The 22,342-nt window shown below is 44.4% G+C and overlaps 2 protein-coding genes across 2 annotated transcripts in view; one reads left to right on the forward strand and one right to left on the reverse strand.

The window, feature by feature from the left end:
- The first annotated feature begins 349 nt into the window (after positions 1 to 349).
- The window catches only part of cmss1 (cms1 ribosomal small subunit homolog), a 29,872-nt gene continuing 7,879 nt past the window's right edge, over positions 350 to 22,342 (forward strand). Inside the window, exon 1 of the mRNA XM_079277073.1 lies at positions 350 to 438. Within this exon, the coding sequence (XP_079133199.1) occupies positions 390 to 438 (49 nt within the window). The 5' untranslated portion in view covers positions 350 to 389. The remainder of the gene's footprint in view (positions 439 to 22,342) is intronic.
- Positions 4,532 to 8,939, reverse strand: LOC306783155 (filamin A-interacting protein 1-like). The gene is made up of 2 exons (XM_079276691.1): positions 8,806 to 8,939; positions 4,532 to 7,400 (listed from the first exon to the last, which is right to left on the reverse strand). Exon 2 carries the CDS (start codon positions 7,094 to 7,096, stop codon positions 4,889 to 4,891), a length of 2,208 nt encoding a protein of 735 aa, XP_079132817.1. The 5' UTR covers positions 7,097 to 7,400; positions 8,806 to 8,939; the 3' UTR covers positions 4,532 to 4,888.

The raw sequence follows: 22,342 nt of genomic DNA on the forward strand, positions 1-22,342 counted from the left end.
TGCCTTCAATGTCATTCGTGCAAAAGTCCAAACTTTCAAAAAAGGACAAGTTAATAAAAGGAGAGCAAAATAGCACTCACGAGACTCTTGAATTTGGAAATGGAAAACGTTCCAGTATATAGTGCCATGAAGGTGCGGTTTACTTACCAGAAACTTTATATATTAGTTATTTATTTAGTATATTTAGTATATTCCTAACATCTCTGCCAAACCCAACATATATCTGTCTTCTCTAATGTAAATTATGTTGTGGGCTCCATGTTTTAAACGTGCTGCTTTTGAACACACCCCCAGCGTGCTCTAAAACGTGCTGCTTTTGAACACTGGCACCAGCGTGCTCTCTCAGCGGTAGATTCGGATTGGACAGACAGACGACTAGCTGGAGGAAAATGGGAGACGACTTGGGTGACGAGTGGTGGGCACACGAGGGCAACTCAGGTAATCTGGCTTGACTTAGCATCTCTATTTTTTAGCGTTTCTTAACGTGTGGTCCGGGAGGTTTATCCCGATAAGCGAACTCTTAACATGAGCTTGTAGCTCTCGCGAGAAATGTCGCTTGCTAACGGTAAGCTAACGTCGTTAGCTAGCCAGCAGATACTGTTAACACGAGCTACACTCTGTGAAAGTTAACGCGTTACCAAAGCCGGCACGTGTAACACACACGCACACAAAGTACCAGCAGGTTTTTGTACAGCCTACCTGTGATTTGTTCGGACTGGGAAAGTTAGCGTGGGCAGCAGGAGTTGTCGCGAGCAGAAGATGTGTAAACACGTGTGTTAGTGAGGATGTGTAAACACGTGTGTTGGTGTGAGTCATGAGAGTAAATGATCACGTTGTGTGTCGTACCCTTAAACCTTACAGTTAGCGCTCATCTATATACATAGCGTTCTCCTATTTATTCTGCTATGCCCATCCTCATCTCCATGCAGTAACAGAGGCAGTTCCCTGCGGCTGTTCCTCCCACAGCTTCATGCACTCTGCATACCAACAGAGGGCAGTCCTGTTATATGTGCCCTGGTCTCATTGTTTTGGACAGCAAAGTGTGTACATTATGGAAATGAAACGTTTATATTTAACAGACTTGTAGATATATATCAATTGCATAAGTTACATAAACCTGTGGTGGATATTTACTCTCATTTACTAAAGCACTGTGGCCTACTTAAGTATAATCTTGATGTACTTTAACTTTACTTGAGTATTTCCATTTTAAACTACTTAACTTTATACTTTTACTTCACTACATTTCACAGGTTAATGTTGTGTTTCTGGCTGCACTTGTTTTTTTGGCATGTTTAGTTACACGAGTTTCTAAATCTTGTTAAGGATTTAACTACCAAATAGTAACGTACATAATATATATCTATAAATAAAAGATTTAAATACTTCTACCACTGCTCTGATAGAAGCACATACAATGACGATACTCACCAAGCATATTACTTTGTTTCTTTACATTTATTCAGAGGAGGAAAGCGATTCTGTGACATACAATATGATTAATAGAATATGTTACAGGTTCTTTATAACAGGGATTCAGAGCGTGTATATAGCAGCTCCACCATCGCCCTGTTAAGAGCTGTGTGGAGGCAGTGGAAATTATCAGAATTTTGAATTTGGCACATTTAAATACTCATGGGCATGTATCCTTACGTTCTTCAGTCAAACTGCTCAGAAGAATGTTTGATTATGCCTTAGAAGTGCTCTATTGTAATGATTGTAAGATAAGCTACCGTTTGCCCTATTACCTCGAAAACAAACGGTCTACCAGCTGTTTACCTACACAGGTGAGCAGCAGCATGAAATGAACATTCGGGGCAGTCCTAATTGAACCAGTTGTTTAACTGTGAGGCAAATGCTTATGATTAATATATTATTCAACTAATCATTTATTCGTGCTTGTTTTTGTTTTAACATCCTCCTGATACTCCCTGGCGTGGTTACAATCACAATTCTTGAATTTAATCTGCACATTTTAACATGAAAGCTATTCATCTTTTACATGAGACCGCAGTGCTAAACGTGTCTTTCTCAGATCTGTGTTTCCCCTGTATGCACTGAGGGAGTTTTCCCATGTTCCTGTCCTGTATTGAGAGCTCTGTTGCATCTTCTATGAGTTGATCCTGTTAGTCTTGGGAATCCTTGTTGGACCAGGCTTCTTTAGTGACCCCGAAGACATCTGATTCGAGAAAGGAGGCATCTGTTAGTTGTTCACCTGATGTTAGAGCTTACACTTTTTTTGTGAAGCATTTGTCTTTTCTGTGCAAAGATGTCGTCGTGTTGCACTTTTGGAAGCTGAATATATTACCTTTTATTGCCAGTTTATACACTTTACCTGCACTACGGTGTAATGAGCCGGAGTCGCATGCATTTACATCATTACCATATAAATCTATGGACTCTATTGAGAGATGTCTACAGCTCTTTGTCTTTCTAGGTTGGCCCCTTTTTGACTGACTGGCATCCCATCAGTGCGTACATTTGTCTCATAGAATGGCTTGACAGAAAGGCCCGACTGACAATTGACAGGACGGAAAAGGAGACTTGAAGTCTTTTAGTGCGTGGGACTGAGTTTAAAGTCACAAGAGTGAAGAGGAGAATCGTAAGAAGCGGTATGACTTTTATGGTGATGCTTCTTGTGGCTAAATGCTCAGAGTAATGACACCGTTTCTCACGAGGCCTCTTGTCGCGCTCCAGTCTACCCTCAGCTCTCATCAACTGCCTCATCTGGCTTCTTACCTTGCCAACCGGTGATGTCAGCGCGGTTAATGTTTCTCCGTGTTTGTCGTCATATTCCGGCTCTGCCAGCCTCTCACCACAGTAAGCCCCATTGTGTCCCCCAAAACTGTCAGCTAGTTTCTTATTTAGACGACACAGCTCATCACAGCTTTTATTAAAGCTCAATAACAGCCCATTTATTTCTGACACTCTACGTAACCATATAGTTAGTGGTTTTGACTTTTTTTCAAAAGTTGAACTGTGAACCGTGAATGTTGTGATTTAGGGTTTAGGGTATGAGGTATTCTGGAAGTTGGATAATGTATTGCTCAAAAATAAATGCTGCTCCTCATTAGTGTGCTACATATTTTTGCCAAATCCATCTTACCTTTTTTAATATTCTGGACAGGTCTCCTTCGCCTGCATGCCAAGTGTGCAGTTTGAGCAATTGAAGCTTTTTTTTTTTTACTCTGGTACTTTCATGTTTCACATGCATTGTACAAACAGGAACATCTGATAAAGGACACAAGGACAGATTTATAATGTAAGCAAATCAACACAACCATAAAATGAGCTGCATCACTGGTCTTCAGTGGGAGGTTTAGCTGGCAGGAGATGACCAACTGTTGGCAACTTACGTGGCTAACAAAACAACACTGACCAGTATTGGCATGTCAATGGCTGCTCTTGGCTGCTTTATATTTGTTACCGTAAATGAGGAAAAGTTGAGAAAATGTTTTACGGGGTTGTGCAAAAGTTGAAAAAGTATTTAAAATTATGTTGTGTGTCCGTTGTAAACGTGTTGAGACGATGGTAATTACAATTGGCCGTTTATCATTTTTTGCTACAAATAGAAAAAGGCCGTGAATAGTCTGTCCACCATAAACCGTTAACAGACCCTCCACCGCTAGGTGTTCCAAGTTTAATTGTTTCAGAGAAACATGAGCTGAGTTTTCCAGTGCACTTTTGAGGGAGGTTTCACACTTACACACACAGTTGTGAGGAATTTAGCTGTGGTTGAAATAGCTGGTGACTCAACTGTTGAAACAAACACAGCAAACGCATAAACAGTTGTTTAGGGCCGTACAGAATGTAATTTATTCATTACATTCAAAGCTTGTATTGATTTAGAAACAAGCCTAAAATGACTGTTTTATGATGTTATCGCCCTAAAAAAATGGAAAATAAAGATTCTTTGTTATATAATTTACAGTGCTGGTGCTGTTGATTCCCTTTGTGAGAGTTTTTTGACTGGTTTCACAGTGAAAATGTTTTGAACCGCTAAACGCCAACAAATATGACAAGCAGAATATTATGTCGGATGAAAAAATCTATCTTTTCCAATAAATTTAGTTTTTCTGACTTTACAATGATCTGGAGTTGTTGGAAATGTTTCAATCACATCAGTCGAAAACAATCCTAGACAACCTCCACTGAAATCTTATCCTACAAATGATATATTATAATATTAGTGGCATAATCTTAATCTGCAACTGTGCAAAGAGACAGGGTTTAACCGAAATGAACAGACAGTCGATGTCTAAGTGATGAATGGAGCTTTAAACTAGTTTGTAGCAGGTACAACCCGACCTGTTCTCCAGTGACTTTTAGTTTTCTCCAGTCACTTCATTTGAAACGTGTCACGTAAATAGGTATGTGCTTGGTGTGTTGTGCTTCGCAGTGTTTAGTTTGCATCAAACCAGGTTTTTGGTCTTTTCTGATTCCATCTGTTTTGCATTTAAATTGTCCGGCAGCCTGTTAGCTGTGTTGATGCCAACACACTCTCAAAAGTATTCACGGCGAAGAAATAAAATCAACACAAACGCTTTTAATAAACACAAAATAAACATTGATGATGCAGAAAAATTAGAAAAAAGCACATCACACATTTGCTTGCGATGCTGTCTCGCTTAGCTCTCATTCGGGTACTAGACACTCATGTCATACAGTCAATAAAGGGTTGTTGAGGTCAGTCTAAGGACACACGAACTACACCAAATAGGACATACAGAGGCTCTTATAGGACAAATACCACAAAGCATTTATTTCATGAATGTTACAAAATCCCCAAAAACTCTGGGTTCTCATTAGACAACGTGAATTGTTTGAGTTCTCTGGTCCGGGAACGTGACTGAAAACATCGTACAGTATGCTGAGAATATATTCTCACCTAATCAAAAAGGCCACTTACTGTAATGTTTGAGGAATGTGAAGCTGAAGAGGCAGCGGGGGATATAGTGATGCTGCTCGTAATCGTGCCAACACCTTTGACGTGACAGCCATTGGCGAGCACTTGAGTCCTTTGCTCATGTCGAAGATAGTACGGCCCAACGGGCTGTGGCATGCTGTGGGTCATACCATTCAGAGACTGGCTGTACGGGCTCCCCAGATGGATATGGATCTTGTTCTCCTCCGTGGCGACGATACTGGGACCCGTGTCGGTGCTGCCGGACCTCTGGTGTTGCCAGCCGCTCTGCCGCTCCGGCGTCTTGCAGTAGACCGCCTGTTTCGCAGCATCCGTCGACTCCGGAGAACAGGTCCTGACCGTTACGATCTGAACGGGGGAGCCGCCGTGGTCGGGTGTCACAGAGCGCGACGCCCGAGAGATGGGCGCACCGTCGAGTGGGGACAGGGTACGGTCCGGGCTGGAAGGTGGGGTTTTAGTGTTAACGGCAGACAGAGCTGAGTTCTGGATGATTGTAATTCTCTGTTTCGGCGAGGCGCTGCTTGTTGGAATGACGGCCGTGCTGGTGTAGGACGTAGCCGTGTCTCCATTGGGGCTGCTTATCTCGAGCGTGGCCGTGTTGAGTATGTGATGCGGTGTTACTTTGATCTGCAAGGGCTGCCCCGGGGTGTGCGTTAACATCATCACCTCTCCGTTAACCGGTTGGTGCGCATCCGTGCCATTGGCCGAACGGCCGCCGTATTTGCTCACATTGTTATTCAAGCTGTGCAGGTTGTTGACCAGAGAGCTTCTTCTGTTCATGACTTCTGCGTCGCGGCTTGGTTCCTCATCCTCGTTTTCTTCGTCTAGTCTCTCGCTGTAGTCGGGCGGCAGGCTCTCTGGGGGCTCGGTCTGAACCTCCTTGGTGGTCTGATGGAGGTCTGCAAAGCGCCGTTTGTTCGCACCGGGTGTAAGATTCTGGATTTGTCCGTGCCTCTCGAGCTCACCGCACAGCTCCTTCATCTCTCTGGCCAGCTCTCTGTTGCTGGCCTCTTGCTGGGTCAGCTTCCTCCGCAGCGTGGAGTGATCCGTCTGAACCCGGCAGATGGACTCCTCGGTTCCCATCAGCTGGTGGAGCTTCTGCTTCAGGGTGTCGACCTCTCTGCCCAGCAGCCTGGACTTGACCTGCTCCTTCTGAAGGCGGCAGAGGAGAAGGTGCTCCTGGTTGACATCCTGCTTCTCTGCCTGCTCGTACCTAGATAGCTCCCTCTTCGCGTCCTCCAGCTCCTCTGTTAGAGCCCGGGACCTCCTCTGTTCCTCCTTGAACCTCTTTTGCAGGGACTCAAAGTCACTTTCCACCTTCATCAGCTCCTCCTCCAACACCTCCTTGTCCCGTAGTCTCCTTTGCAGCCGTTCTAGCTCCAGGGTCAATTCTTTGACTTTGTTGTCCTCTGTGTGGCAGTGGTGGTCAGCGTTGTTCGGAATAGAGCCGTGTGCGTACTTCTCTTTCCTGTTTTCCAAGATCTGCAACCTTTTCTTCATCATAGTGATTTTACTCTGTAGCTCTCCATTCCTCTCCCCTTCGCTTTTTAGTCTGTATTGGAGCTCATATTTTTCCTTTGCTATGCCCTTAATCCTTTCCTCTAAATCAGCCTTAGACCTCAGCGCCTGCTGCCTCTCCTCTCTCAGTCTCTCTGTCGTTGTTGCCAAATTGCTTTGCTCATTTCTTTTGCCCTCCTTCCTGTTGAGCTTTTCCTCGGCCTGCCGGAGCCTCTCGGCCATGGTCTTCCTGTCCTCCACCAAAGCGACCGTCAGTGACCTGAGCTTGGCCAGGTCCTGTCTAATCACTGCCTCACTCTTCTCCAGGTGGACTTCGACGGCCTCCAGCTCTCTCACCCTAACTTTCAGAGCGCCGATCTCGCCCGACAGCACCTCGCTAACCTCAGTCTCTCGCTCCAGGCTGCCCTTCAGAACGCTACAGTCCTGCCTGCTCTTACCTAAAGCCTCCTCTATCCTGTCCAATTCGCTGATTCTGCCGTTGAGTTTATCCACCTCAACCCTCAAGCTACGGCAGCGGCTGGTCTCCCTCGCCAGGCTGCGGTCCAGGTCTCGACACTGGTCCCACATGCGTACCAGCTCCTCGTCCTTTCCCTCCATTTCCACGACCCTTCTCCTCAGTAGCTCGACCTCCGACAGCAGGCTTGGGGCCGTCATGGCGCCCTGGCTTTGGTGGAAGATGGAGGCTTTATTACGGTGCGGGGATTTGAGCTCGTCCCTCTTTGCGCCGGGGTAAGCGGCGGCGACCTCCCGCTCGATGCGGTCAGTGACGGCGGTCAGTTCTTTGCCGCGGCGCCTCTGCTCCTCCAGCAGCTCGCTCAGACACCGTTGCTCCCTCACGACCAGCAGTGCAAAGGCTTTCAGCTTGGTGAGCTCATCCTTCAGAGCCGATAATTCTTTTTCCCTTTTCTCCTCCGTAATCTCCTGGTATTCTCTCTCCTTTACGATGAGGAGCTGGAGTCTGTAGAGAGAGAAACAAACGATGTTGATGTCAAACTGTTTTGGCATGCTTTTATTGTGTAATTGTCTGTGTTTATACTTAACCTCTTGGCCACAAGCAATTTTGTAAATTGTGTATTTCCAACACAAACATTTATTTATAATTTTCAGAAGAATTTTAATCACAGTTTCCTCCTTACTCAAACTTCTACAGAAGCCAGTGATGCTTTCTTTTTTGTCCCTACTTGTAAAACATGAAGATGTAATGTAATTCCATGTAATTCCACGTCGCTCTGCACTCAGCATGCATTCTGTAGGATGTTTAGACTATTACGGCAGATGGTCCCTTGGCAGGGCGTGTTTGTTAATTAAGAAGTTCCTCTACCCTTGAGTACCCTCGACACTGCACCCAAATCACCCTCCTCCTGTGCCCCTCCAACGCTGTCCCATTCCCAGCGAGGAGCGGCAGGAATCCCCCCCCCCCCCCCGTTCCATAAGTAATTACAGACCGGCTGCATTTACAAGTGCTGTCACTCCCCACATTTCCCCAGATGCATGCCAGCAATGTATGAGTTTGATACACACTTTTTTTGTCAAATGTTATTGCAAGTGAGGCACCCTTCAAAGTGATCTCTCGCCACTCAATTTGAACTGTTTTGGAATCAGTCTCATGTGAGTGTGTGGACGTTGAGTACTGGAGGCATCCAGAGGGCTGAGAGGTCTGCTCGACATGCTTCAATGTATGTTTTCCTCTGTATCCATGTTAGAGAATGTCCTCTTAACATTTGATGAGAAGCGTGTGGAGAGCTTTGTGTGTAAGTCATGGTGTGTGGATAAGATGTTTAGAGCAACTAATGTGTACAATTTGAGTCTGCACATTGTGTTTTAAGGATTAATACATTTTACATTTAGAGCATCTGTACTTTTGCTATTAAGATTCATACCATATGTGTGTGGGTGAAAGGGTTAAAAATATATTCATCTTATTCCGAATTTCATTTATCGCTGGTCTGAAAGTTGACGCTCTATCGCTCTAATACATAGATTAATAGGTTGCACTACTGAACCTCAAGATTAGTTTTCATTGGTCCCACTTGTAGTTGTGAGTCTTGTCAATAATGCTTCTTTAAATAGCAAAGAGTTGCAAACAGAAAAGTAAACTGTAAAAATTGCATTTTCAGTGAAAATATTTCAGTGATTCTTAATTAATTGTTTTAAATATACAGTTCAGACACCTCTTTGAATTGTTCTCTTGTTATTTGATACCAACATGACATCAAAAGATGTTCCATCGGAACTCTGCGGGACTGGAGAGAACTTCATCTCCCGTAACTCATCTTGCAGTTCATTAGTTTTGTGGGTTAATACATTTTTTAAATACTCATTCTAACTTTTCCGCTGGTCACAAGTCTCTGGACTGTTCCTACCTGTGCTCTGCCGTTGGCCTCTCTCCTTTTTTAAAAATCCTTAGAGAATAAATCGCCTCCACTCTTCTACCTCTCCCTTTCCCGGAGATCCCAGTGATGTGGACATTCCATCCGGAAAACCAAACATTATGAGAAGTGCGCTGCACACTGAGTCTCACTCGCAGACCTTGGCGCCCATTACATCATCAGCAAGTCCTTATATGGGACTGTACAGGCTCGACTGATGTGTGTGCGTTCTTGTGTGTGTGTGTGTTTTTACTGGAGTTCAGCCCATTCCAGATGAGGTCATTGTGTAGCAATGCCAAAGAGGCTAATGGGAAGGACAGAATGTGTGTGTGTGTGTGTGCACGTGTGTGCGTAGCAAGCTAAAGCTTTAATCACAATTCAAACTAGAGCGGCTAACAGTCTGTGTGCAGGGTTAGCCTGAGCAAACATGTTAACTATGCTGCATAAGTGCTGCTAGGCCTGTAGCTCATACACACTGCATTGTTTGTGTGTGTGTGTGTGTGGTGTTCCCATGTGGTTTAAGAAGAGACATGTTTTGTGAGTTTTGCTTTGCCTGGGGCCTGATAACCTGACTGTGAGATGACATCATCAGCTCATAGGCCCTCAATTACAAACATATGTCTGCCTCTCTCGCCGTCTATTCAAATTTTTCAATTCAATATGCTTCATTGGCATAAATGTAACACAGACAACATTGCCAAAGCATCAAGTAAATGAGATTCTAAAGGAAAAAAAGAACACTGTGCCATTAATAAAATCCGTCTCTTTCTCTCTTTTTCAGTTCAAAAAGGATTCATTGGCATGAATGTTTCAAGAAAATGTTGTGATGCCAAAGCATATACAATAACTAATCATCTGTCTCTCGCTCGCGCTCTCATTTTCTTCTCCACCATACCTTCTTGCTTTTAGTTATTAATTGTAACTGCAATTTATGTTGTTCTCTTGCCAGGCTCAGCTTCCAATGAATCCCTCTCTGATGGTATCTGTCAAGTCGAATGCATGAGCTCAGTGGAGTAGGGAGGGATGACAGATTATACTCATTATTCCCACTGCTAGTCTCGTCTGTCACAACATGAATACCCAAAACGATAATGGGAAAATAAAGGATATATTATCTCACTGGATGATACTACCGCCAGAGCTGCAGGAGGGAGCACTTACTTGCACTGTGGCTCCCAGTTCTAGCTCTCTGTGGGAAATACCGGTAAACCTCCGGTGGTATTTCTTTCTGTCGAGCAAAAACCCATCTAGTGTCCAATAATTAAAGGAGCGCCATGTTGTCATCACACAAGAATGCACAAAACAGCCTAAAAGATGCACTTCAACTTCAGCTTGCTTTCACATTTTATGTTTTTCAAGCATTTTCACACCAGGCGTGGGACTCTAGGTTGCTCGTTTGTTCAGAGAAAACAAGGAAAGCTTGCACAACAGTGACCAACATGTAAGCCGGTCACAGTTCATAAATACACAAGCGATGTCTTCACGGTTATTGGAGGTTTGTAGCAGCTCTGTGCTAATGCGACACATTTCATAGAATAGTTTCTAAGCATTTGACACATGTGTTTAATTGATTGATTACAACTGTGGCGGCCTGTTCCAAAGCCAGAGATCACTGCGGTTGATCAACCCCGCTGGACTAATCTGCTTTGACGCTGAAGTCGTCTCTTGTAAGGAACGGTCTCGGTAAGATGAGATATCTCTCTGGTTGTGGAATGTGAGGGAGAAATCCTCCTCATTCCTCACAACTCCGATCCGCTCAGACCAACTCCCAAACCAGAGTTCATGGGGTCCTGTTTTCGCTGAGAGGAGAGGTTGGCAATCTACAGCGCTTTTCCTCAATTACAAGTACGATTCCTCAAAGGCACTTCCAGGAAAAGCCTCAAACATCGCCCCCTTACATGAGAGGAGCACTCCGATACGTTGTCATAGCTCCTATTTTCTTTCCAGGGGGATGTCATTTGGGAATATTGAGTTTTTGTAGCTGCTGCCTTCTTCCAATCCTCCAGATGTACTGAGCATAATGCTGTATAAGGTCACAGAAAAGGCACAAGATAAAAAAACGGAAAGAAAAGCAGCTGCTTAGGCAGTCTGCCCCGGATTACTTCTCTTCATTTTCCAGCACGCTTAATACCATTGAAGCAGTGACTAAACTGACCTCATATGCTTTGTGTAGCTAATAAAGAGGCCCAACAGCTTGTGATCAGAACAGCGGTTCTGCTCTGAAGTGATGCTCTGCCAGACTATTACGGTGATTTAAGCACTTCTTCTTCTTCTGACATATTATTGGCTGGGCCGGCGGATTTTGGATGTGTGTCGAGTGTAAGGGATGGACTGTTTCTGCTACGACACGGCCAAGTTTACTTTGTCCTTTTTCTTTTTAAGCAATTTTTCTAAAATGTTTCCTCTACCATGTTAAAGCAAGCCAGAGAGCTTTTCCCTTTTCAATGATTGCTTGTTCGCCGTGTTAGTGGCGCAGCTGTAGGGCTCGCAGTGCTCGTCTGTCGGCCCTCTAGCGCCACCACCAGGTTGACATTTTAGTGAAACGTCACAACCATTGTTGTGTCATTCGGTATGAAGTTATGTAGGCTATTTATTCATGGTCCGAGGATAAATTTGAATGATGTTGGCGGTCCTCTAGCCACACCATGAGGTCACAGTTTGTTGATTTTACGGGAAATATCTATTGCCATCCAACAACTGGATGGATTGCCATGAAATTTGGGATGGACATTCATGCTTCCCTCAGGATGAACTGTGATAACTTTGTTGATCCACTGGCCTTTCATGCAACATTTTTAATTTGTCCAATACTTTTGTTTATGACTAAATACCATCATTTTCATCAGTCCCAGCTGTACTTTGTGTTTTAAAGCAAATGATCAAGCGTTTGCTTGCTAACACACTAGACTAAGAAGATGAACAGGCTAAACCTTCTACCTAAGGGTTAGCGTTGTCACTGTGAACATGTTAGCATGCTGACTTTAGCATTCAGCCCAAAGAACTGCCTCAGTACAGCCTACTCGAGCCTCCAGCACGGCCGTAGACTCTTTCTAAGTCATATTTATAGATCATTCCGTTGTTGCATCTGTAGCACTTACCGGTACTGGTGATGATGTATTGCTGAGCCGGCCACATCACTTGGGGAGGGAAAACAGGAACTAGTCTAAAAGTAGTTCAGGGTAGAGCCTGTAAAAAGTTTTTTTGTTTTTTGATTCAGAACCGGGGTGAACAGATGAGAGCATGGATGTCTTTGGTGCGTCGAACATGTGTGCGCGGTTAATGCTGAGATGCTGTCAGCCCATTGACAGCCCATAGGAAACACACACACAGAGCTTGTTCTGATAGCTGAGGTTGGAACAACCCGATCGCTGCATTGTGATGTGCGCTATGTAATCGTCCTCTGACACGCAACGGGGATCATGCTATGGCATAAAGTGATTATATGCCGTGACTGGAGTTTGCCTTACAGTTTGACTGCTGAAACGGGTCATCTGCTGAGCACATGGCACCTTGTGGAACTGCTTTTGTAGGGAAATGAAAAAGAAGAAGATTTTAAGCCCGGCTGAGTGGCTCTCTTAGCTCAGAGCGTACGCTTTGAAAAAGAAACTGGGAGGGAGATTGAACGATAGTTCAAGTGGAAATTCTTTCAGTTAAATATTTAGGCTACTGCTGAGCGAAATGTAAGAAAGACAGGATGGAGAGGAGAGATGAAAGGGACCGGCTGTATCGCCATGTGCCGTGTGTTGTTTACCCTGTGGATGAATGCAAGCATTGACTCAGCTCAAATCTTTTTTCTGTGCCAAGCTCAAAGAAGCTGAAAATCAGTTGGGAACACAAAGAAAGGGAATCTAAAGTGTGCCTTAGAACACAAATAAATATATAACGGCAAAAGAGCTGTGGATTGATTGGGAATTTGCAATGAGGAGTAGCTCATTTATTGTGTTTTCAGGGATGCAACAATTACTTTTATTACCCTTACCCAATTACTTTTTAGCCCACGCACCCCCTTCTGTGGTCTATTAAACTACGTCTGTATTAGATTAAACTACGTCTGTATTCTACGTCTTTATTCCATTAAACTACGTCTGTATTATGTTAAACGACGTCTGTATTCTATTAATCTACGTCTGTGTTCTACTAAACTACGTCTTTATTCAATTAAACTACGTCTGTATTCTACTAAACTACGTCTGTGTTCTGCTAAACTGTCTTTATTCTATTGAACTACGTCTGTATTCTACTAAACTACGTCTTTATTATATTAAACAACGTCTCTATTCTATTAAACGACATCTTTATTCTATTAAACTACGTCTGTATTATATTAAACTATGTCTGTATTCTATTAAACTACGTCTGTATGATTTTAAACTACGTCTGTATTCTCTTAAACTACCAAATTAACTGTGAAGAATAGAAGAACGGATCATAAAAGTCACCGATCAGATTAGCACAAAATTAAAAAGGCTACTAATTATTGATCATTAATGATCATTATTCAGAGATACAGATCTGTTTTATTACATCAGCTGGTCTACAAGGATCCACAATATTTATTGTTCAGATAATTTTAACGCTCTGAAGTCAGTAAACCATCAAAAATAATAAATGTTATACTTTTACTTTATTATAGTAATTTATTGTGTTTTTTTTCTTCATAAAAGCACAAAATTCAAATTATTAGGAAATAAAAGATTACATTTGTATCATCATTATTACCACAGTGGTGGAATGAACTGACGTCAGGACAGCAGAGTCGCTGCCCGGCTTTCATCAGGCTGAAGGCTCAAGAAGTACTACCTGAGCCTTCCACTCAGCACATATTGTATTCATACTAGTTTGTTCCACTTACTGTATTCATACTAGTTTGTTTCACTTACTGTATTCATACTAGTTAGTTTCACTTACTGTATTCATACTAGTTTGTTTCTGTATGTCTGCTCTGGTTTCTGCTCTTAGATTGTTTAGAGGAGATGTACTTATGACTTCTGGTGACGAGTACCGGTAGTTCTCTTGAATATGTTGAATACACTTATTGTAAGTCACTTTGGATAAAAGCGTCTGCTAAATTACTGTAATGTAATTTATAGCCGCATAAAAATCGGACCAACGAGAGAACAGTTTGCTCGCGCGTGGCGTTTGTTTACAAGATAAAAAAGACGAAGAATCTTCCTGCACCGTGCCGTCGAAAAGGTAATGGACGTACACCAGAAGATTGGCCAAATTAGCCACATCTGTAGGCTCGTCTACTTGCAGAGAGTAAAACTCACTCTTCTTCACGCGACCGACCAATGTAGCCAGGATGTCTTCGGACAAAGCATCGATGCGGCGCGACACACTGTTGTTGGACACCGGGATCACGTCCAACTTGTTTGCTTTTCTCTCTCCAATCATACATTCCACCATCTCTTTGGCAGCTGGCGAGCACACATCTTCGGCGATTGTGTGAGGTAGCCCCTTTCTCGCTATTCTGTAACCAGACATCAAGCCTGTAGTGCGTGTTTTGTAGACCCAACACATGAATGAGACTGCAGTTGTTTTGTAACTCCTCCGATTTCGATATAAACAATGTAAGGGGCTTTTGACTTGCACTGGCATGCTTGGTGTTCAGGTGGCGACGTAAATAAGAGCTTCAGACTGTTAGCCAGAACCTCACTGCACACCACGCACTGTGGCTTTGGGCAATCTGCGTCGCCAATCCAAGTGAAGCCCAGACACGGATCATAGTGCCTCTTTTTTTTTCCCAGTCTGATGCTCACTCTCGTTTCCTCTTTTTTCACCTTGATGGGCCGATGTGCTCTCGATTTGTCTGTGCAATCCCTTCCTCCTTTTCAGTCTCCTCCGTCTCATCTTTCTCTGACTCCCGTTCGATTTCTTCTCCCGGTCTCTCCCCAACGCACCTCTGTTTCTCTCTCCTCCGATTTCTCTCTCTCGCTCTCTCTCTCTGTCCCTCTCCTCTTTTATGACTGATAGCATCAGATGTCCCACCTGACAGTTTCCCCCGATTTCAGCCAGTTTATCATATTTGTATGAATGTTGCTGAATGAATGAAGTTAGCCGTCGTTAGCTGCGCAAGCTAGGCTAGCTAGTGTGTACGTAAAATACAGTCTGGCGGCAGTAGCTGAAGTGCAGTTTTTAAAATTATATTTAATATTAATTATTACACCATTAGACCACCATTACATGTTTCCTCTCGTGCACCCCCTAGAGGCAGCTTGCGCACCCCCAGGGGTGCGCGCACCACACTTTGGGAATCCCTGGTCTATACAATGTCAGGAAATGGTGAAAAACGGCCATCAGAGGTGACATCCTCTGATTGTTTTGGTCTGAGACAAACACAAATATGTAAAGTTCCCACACAGCCAAACCTAACATTGCAACTTCAGATTCAGTGATAAATTCACGTGTGATGTTTTAGACTATTTTCCTGAAAGGAATCAATAAAGGAGATGAAAAACCCCTCTTGTGTTCAAAGAGCCAGGAATGTTTGAGCCACACAGGGTTCACACTGCACCACAGACATGCTGTCTACTCATGTATTAATCATCATTAGGATGAGATTAACCACAAAGCCTTTATGTGTGCATGTTTTAGGGTTTCCACATTGTATTTGAATGGACAGAATTCTAGTAAACTTAATCCCTCTACTGGCATGGCTATTTCTGCTGTGTGTGTGTGTGTGTGTGTGTGTGTGTGTGTGTGTGTGTGTGTGTGTGTGTGTGTGTGTGTGTGTGTGTGTGTGTGTGTGTGTGTGTGTGTGTGTGTGTGTGTGTGTGTGTGTGTGTGGATCAGTAAACCTTTTTCACTTTGGCACACATATGCAGACAACGAGTCTCCTCCCAAGGCTGCGAGCCCAGTGCGGGTCCAGTCTAGATTACAGAGTGGACTCTGGCGGTACGTGAGCCGAGACGACCCGAGACTTCAACACAGCGGCCCCCGTCGCGAGGCCTCAAATTGCATAGGAGAGCCAGTGACCTCCTTCATGTCAGACCTAGCTGTACCCATAGCCACATCTGAATGTGCTCTCTATTTCTGAAGGGAACGTTCCTACCCACAAACAAACCGTCGGTCCATTTACTGTTTAGAAGCGGGCCTTATCCTGTGTTGTGTGGTGTTGTTGAATTAGGGCAGGAGGGTGGCAATTTAGACGGTACACGTAATTGCATGTGAGTATGTTTATGTGTTTACAAGGGAGAGTGAGCCGGGCTGGACGCAAGGTCCAAACCAAGTCCAGAGCCTAATGCCTAGTCCACACTACTCCAGTTTTACTCCATCTTTGCTACGTTTACACTGAGCAGCCACACTACGCCGGAGTTTTGGAGCACCCTAAACGGAGGAGCCTGAAAACTCCGCCGAGGTTGGAGGTATTTGAAAACTCCGGGGTTTTGGTTGAGTGTGGACGTCGGATACGGATATGCGTTAGAAAAAATGAGCCCACACCCGTGCTCGCTACTGGATTGGTTGTTAGAATCCATGACGTCTCCGTCCCTGATTCGTCACACTCATTATCACGTGACCCGTACCCGGAAGAAAACAAACAGGCAGGGCGACCAGCGATTAATTTCAACATTGTTGTTTTTAGATTCTAATGAGAAGACATGCTTCTTCGTTTTACTTCTTCCGTTTGGTAGCCTTGAGAGACCTTCGTCTGTAAGTATGTCTGTATGAAGCGTGAAAGGATGGACGAAGATATATTATATTCGCTAATGCTAATCGCGGTTAGCATTTCCCCATTGGCGGTAATGTTAAAATTTGCTTAGAAGCTAGCTAGTCGGACCTCTGTTACATGACGTTCAGAGCGAGAGTTGTGCCCTAAAAGATGGAGCAATTCCCCCATGCCCTAAAGAATTGATAGAGGGCGAAGATGATGTCCCTGTTTTTCTGCTGGGTGACCCACCTTATCCCCTGATGCCGTATCTCATGAAGGAATACCCAAATGGTGGGCTAACATACATCAGCCCCCACGGCAACAACAGACAACACAGGAAGCGAGTGATCGACGTGTGTTGACCACATTTATGGACCATAATCTAGTAAACGTTTACGTGTTACGTATTTTTTTTAACTAAGCAAGCAATCCACTTCCTGTTTACACCGTCACGCGCATGCCCAGTGTACGTTAATGGTCACGTGCTGTCCGCCTTCGAAGGCTGCTGTGTGGATGCAGATCAACTTGAGAATAATGCTGAAACTCCCGTGTGGACGGAGATCGTTTCTATTTGACAACTCTGCATCCAACTAGACACGGAGTAGTGAGGACATGGCATAAGGGGAATGTGTCTGAGTGGAGTAGCTCCTAAGTACAGTCTTGAGGTCGCATACACTGGGGATGGTAGGATCGCAGCAGCCAAGAGAGCCTTTGCTCTGCCACTCAGCCGTGAAGAGCATTAGAGACCAACATAGACTAAAAGAGTTTAAGCCTGCACAAGTGTACATCACAGAGCTCAGATCTGGCTTGTTCCAGTGTGCCGAAATACTTTAATCCCTTAGCCTCTTTCTGCGCTAGCTGTAAATCCTCATCTATTTTACATCGGGAGGGATTCTGAAAGGCACGGGGTGTTTTACTACGAGTGTAGCTTCAAGACGGGCTACCGATACGGCGGGAATATCAATGTTTAGTCTTTTGCTCCGGCGTTCATCTGAACCTCTAAGGTTTCGGTGCACCGACCTCTCTCTGTCCTCCTCCAGTAGCGTGGTGAGGCGGTTGCTCTTATGGATGAAGGCCCCGTGGCTCCTCTCTCGCTCCTCCAGCCTGTGTAGAGCTCCGCTGTGAGAGCGGGACACCTCCTGGAGCTGCTCCCGCATCCGCTCGGAGGAGCGCTTCTGGGCCTCCACGAAGTTGTTGAGCTGATGGGGGAGAAAAGGGGAAAACAATTCAGATCTACAGAAGTGCCCCACTGTTAACATGCATTTTTTCCACTTCGCATTAGAGGGTGGTGTAGCAATCCAGAAAGCTTTTCAGATAAGATTCTTTCTGCGCAGTAATTGAATGTTATTGGAACAATGTACAGGCTACTTTGGATAACCCAAGACTTAACTTTCAAAAGTTTTTATCGGAAACTTGTTCTCCTGTCCTAAAGAATAAAACTGCACCGATCAGAGGAAGACATTTTCTAATTATTGCGGACAAATAGCTCCGACACCTGTAACACCTGTAGTACAAAATAACAAATGTGTGCAATTGTGCAACGATGCGGGCGTAATAGATGCTCTTATGTCGGACAGTAATGCATTCCCCTCATTAAATTTGATCAGCCGCTCCATATGGTGTCTGGTTTCTCACTATCGGGCTGTTGGTACCTCAGCAACGGGTTCTTTGTACACATCCTGCAGGTGGTCCTGCTGGGCCCGTAGGGAGTCTCCCCGCAGGGCCCGGAGCACCTTCTCCGGTCCGCTGAAACCATATCGGGCCCCCAGTAGAGCCGAATCTGTCTCCTCCGTTTTCAACACAGCGATTACGTCGTCTCTGGCCTGGGGGGGTCAAACATGAATGAATGAATTTTATTTATATAGCGCTTTTCACAGACAATAGTATCACAAAGTGCTTAACAGAGCAGATATTTAAAAGCATAAAAATACAATGTGACCCTAGGGTCAATAAATTATATAAAAAAATTATTATAAAAAATAAATTAAAAAATAAATTAAAAAATAATATAAAATAAAAGTAAAACATATTTTAAGAGCAGGTCTAGGACATGGCTTTACTTTTACACAAACGCCAGCCTCAACAGGTGGGTTTTGAGCTGGCTTTTAAAAGTATCCACAGTATCTGCGAGGCGCAGAGTTGCAGTATCCCAGTAGAACGCTGGCTTTAATCTCAGTGTCTTACAATGGCTGCAGTCACTCAAACAGTTAATGTGAAGTATGTATGCGGGATGTGAAGAAAAGATCCCACCTGTAGTTCTCCCTCCAGAATACTGAGCAGGAACAACAAGTCATCACGGGACAGGTCTTCTCTTGTGTGTCGGCCCTCCCGCCTCTCCCTCTTGTCTCCCTCGTTGGCCCTTTCGAATAGTGTTTTTTGGGGGCAGCATGGCGTGGAAGGGAGGCTTCTTTTCATCATCTTGATTCCGAGAAACACTTTTACTAAGTGGTTGCATGGCTTTGAGTCCACCTAGGAGGAACTGGAGACTGATACATTATTGGAGGTGGCAGCTGAACGTGGACACAGACGTGTGCTTCAGATCAAAGACTCATTGTTTGATCATCTATTGTCTCTTTATTATACTATTATTGTCTATTTGCCCTTGTTTAAATGGGTTGCATATTTATTTTGTTCATTATAAAGCAGCGCGACATTACATCTCGTGTATGAAAGGCCCTGTGGTGTCTTCACAGTACAAGTGGTTATTTTGAAGCTTCCATAAATGAACGTCTGATGCAGATTATATAAGGCCTTTGTGGATTAAACCAAAATCAGAAGGCGTCTTATCATCATTGTTACTGAACTGGATAGGCCTGCGCCTGGCATTACTTTGTTTGAGGCTTATGTCATCTCATAGTCTTACTCTTAGCACATTTACAACAATCGCTGTCTGCTCGGTGTGTGTGTGTGTGTGTGTGTGTGTGTGTGTGTGTGTGTTATATGAAGCAAATCGCATGGGCTTAACAGGGTTATCGAGCCAACTCTATCTGACTTGGTGTTCTCATCCCATATTTCGAGGCAGAAAGCAAGCAGGTTCTTATTAGTGAAGGATGATGTCATCTCTGCTTCTCTGGTCCGAGCTCTCTCTGTGTCCGAGAACACCTCCGACTCCTCAGTTGTTTTGTCTGTTTAGATAAATTAGCCCCTTGTGTTTCCCACCTTTTTGGACATTGCGGAAAAAGCAATTAGGGGAAGTATATAAAATAACAATGCCTGGAGGCCTGTCATGTCACTGCAGTTGTTTTAAGACCTCCTCGGAGAAATTCTGTTTCTGAACAGGAAAGCAATGAGACTATTCCCCCCCCCCCTCTCTCTATTTGTCATTCTCTCTTTTACACCAGCACACGTACGCACAGACAGGCAGCATCTGCTTGTTGTCAACATGGTTCGAGAGCAACCTTGAGCCTCTCTAAACAAGACGGACAGCACTGGTGCATAAGGGTCAAACGTTGTGTAAGAAAAAACCCCGAGCAGAGAGCGACCCTTTGAGCCGGTTCAAACTGTAGCCGACACTGTGCCTCAGCCGTTGAATCCCTGCGAGAGTGTTGGCTTACGTAATCGATTGTGTTTGCATAGAAGTATTTTCCTCCTGGCTCTCTTGTGCGGCAGGAGAGCGACGATCTCCGCCTCCCTCCCCTTCCTCTCACCCTCTCGGTATCAATCAGGGAGACGGATGATGCTGTCTTAGCTGTCCCTGCGTTGCTTTTACTCCACTTGTTTTCAGCGACAGGAAGGGATGATGAAAGCTCTCAACACAATCGCTGAGGAGTTTTCATGAGGTCACTTTTAAACTGTCAAAACTTGCTGCACTAAGGACTTATATTCCCCACACAGCACAGGACCACTCCCTAGTACAGTCTTTTTATTTGTTGTTGGTACAGATAACGATGGCGACGTGTGGTGGAGCTGATGTGGGTTGATGATCTTTGGCGTGTACGCTATTGTCTTTGGTGGCCCCGGGGCCACTTCTGATTATTTTCTCTGCCCGTCTGATGGTGTCGTTAATGTGAGCAGTCAAGCCAAGTCGGCTGCCCATGTGTCCTTGCTCTTGGCCTTCAATTGACTAATGGTGATGGTGTCTGAACACCTCATGCTCTCTCTCTCTCTCACACACACACACACACACACAGATGTGCTCACAGTGTCTAGACAAGCACGTGCACACACACACGCGCTCCCACATGCTGCCAGGCATGTGAAAATACCTCTAAACCCAAGTTCTGGCTCAGAGCCAGAGTCTGCTTCAATAATGGTTGCAAGGGGTCGCCGGCCAGCAGTCGCACATGTGGCCGGCCACCTCTGTTTATTTATCCCAACACCGCCCAGGGCAGCGTGCCTGCATCCCTACCAAACCCAAAACTGGTCTACACATGCTGGTATCTTAACAGAGAAGTGAGCAACACGAGCAAACAACCTGGCCCCACGGCGCCCTGGTAGTTTAGGTTTGAACCCCCCCTCCCACCTGCTCCAGCAATTCATTCTCCACGAGCAGCTCATATCCACTTTATATCCACCTGTCATGGGACGCTGGCTCGGTCTATGCCCTGGAGTCCTCTTCGGCTTCCCGTTTCCAGGGTCACGTTGGCGCAGCACTTTGCAATACGCACTCCGTATGGCTGATGTATGCTTTGGCACGAGCACGGGGCCGCAGGCATGGCCGGTAAGAGTGTTGTAACAGCAATGATGCAGCTAGAGAGAGCGGGAGATTAACTTATTTTGTCACCAGGATTCCTGCTGTTGTACTTTATGATTATGAGTGTGGTTAGGCTGCACGTATTGCTAAACGCTTCATACGCTGATGACTTTAGCATGAAGATGACAATCAACCACCATTCACTGCAACTGGTTTAAGTGTTACACTGATGGACTTTCATGGTCAGGGAATTTACCATAGTTTTCAGCCAATTAGTTTTGACTCGCGTGTCTTGACTGTTAACGTGCTTTTATTATTGCTACCAGAGAAGGGTTAAGAAGCTAAAGAATGCTCTTGGAAATCTGTCAGCTTTTGCAGCAACCGTGCATGTCTTACAAAGCACAAGGATGAGTTATAAACCTAGTCATTTTCTGCCTTAAACATCATTCCCTTTCATTATTTGGGTGTGTTTGTGTTTGATGTGCATGACGGAAGATGTTAAATATTTGAGTATGGCTCCAACTCCCCTTTTATTTCCATCGATAAGTTTAAAGTGCCAGATGTGGCAGTGTTTCCTGCTGCCTGTGCTGTTTTAAAGCGCTCGAGGTTTATACGACCACTGAATGTTGATGAAAGAGTACAAACATTTTGTAATGATATAGATTCCTGTGATCTGAACGCTTGGAATCAATATATTCCTACTCACCGTCTGCAAGTGATCTTTGAAGTCTACATAGTGGTGGTTGTTGAACTAAAATAAAAAGCAGTTCTAACTATAAGGTAATGCAGTACTGTGCCTGGTACTTTTCTGAAAACAGAGTATAATATTTAAGTTTTATTTATAGTAACTAGACAGTTCAAATTAGATATCCCGTCTCAATAAATGTAGTTTCTCTTGTTGTCTTCTTTCCAAATTGATGCCTTTGGTCATATGTTTTGAATGACTTGTATGCGTGTAGGTGGTCTCTCCTAAATTATCGTGACTTAAATCAAATGGTAAGCATCGCTGTGGAAAGCAAAACAGCCTTTTGTACATCAGTGATGTAATGAGATAGGGTCAACATTGTTTTGTAACGCTGTAATGTTTGTCCACTAGAAGCTATTGATGTTGAGCAAGAACCTCTTGACAGAAGCTTGCTGAATAATGAAGACATGAAATTCGACCATTTAAGGTTGATTTTTGTCTGCGCTGGTTTCTGTGCTGAGGACACTATTATTAACCCCATCCTCACTCCGACGCCGGATGTTCG

Source organism: Melanostigma gelatinosum (genome assembly GCF_949748355.1).
Source record: "Melanostigma gelatinosum genome assembly, chromosome: 10".
In the NCBI taxonomy this organism is placed as follows: Eukaryota; Metazoa; Chordata; class Actinopteri; order Perciformes; family Zoarcidae; genus Melanostigma; species Melanostigma gelatinosum.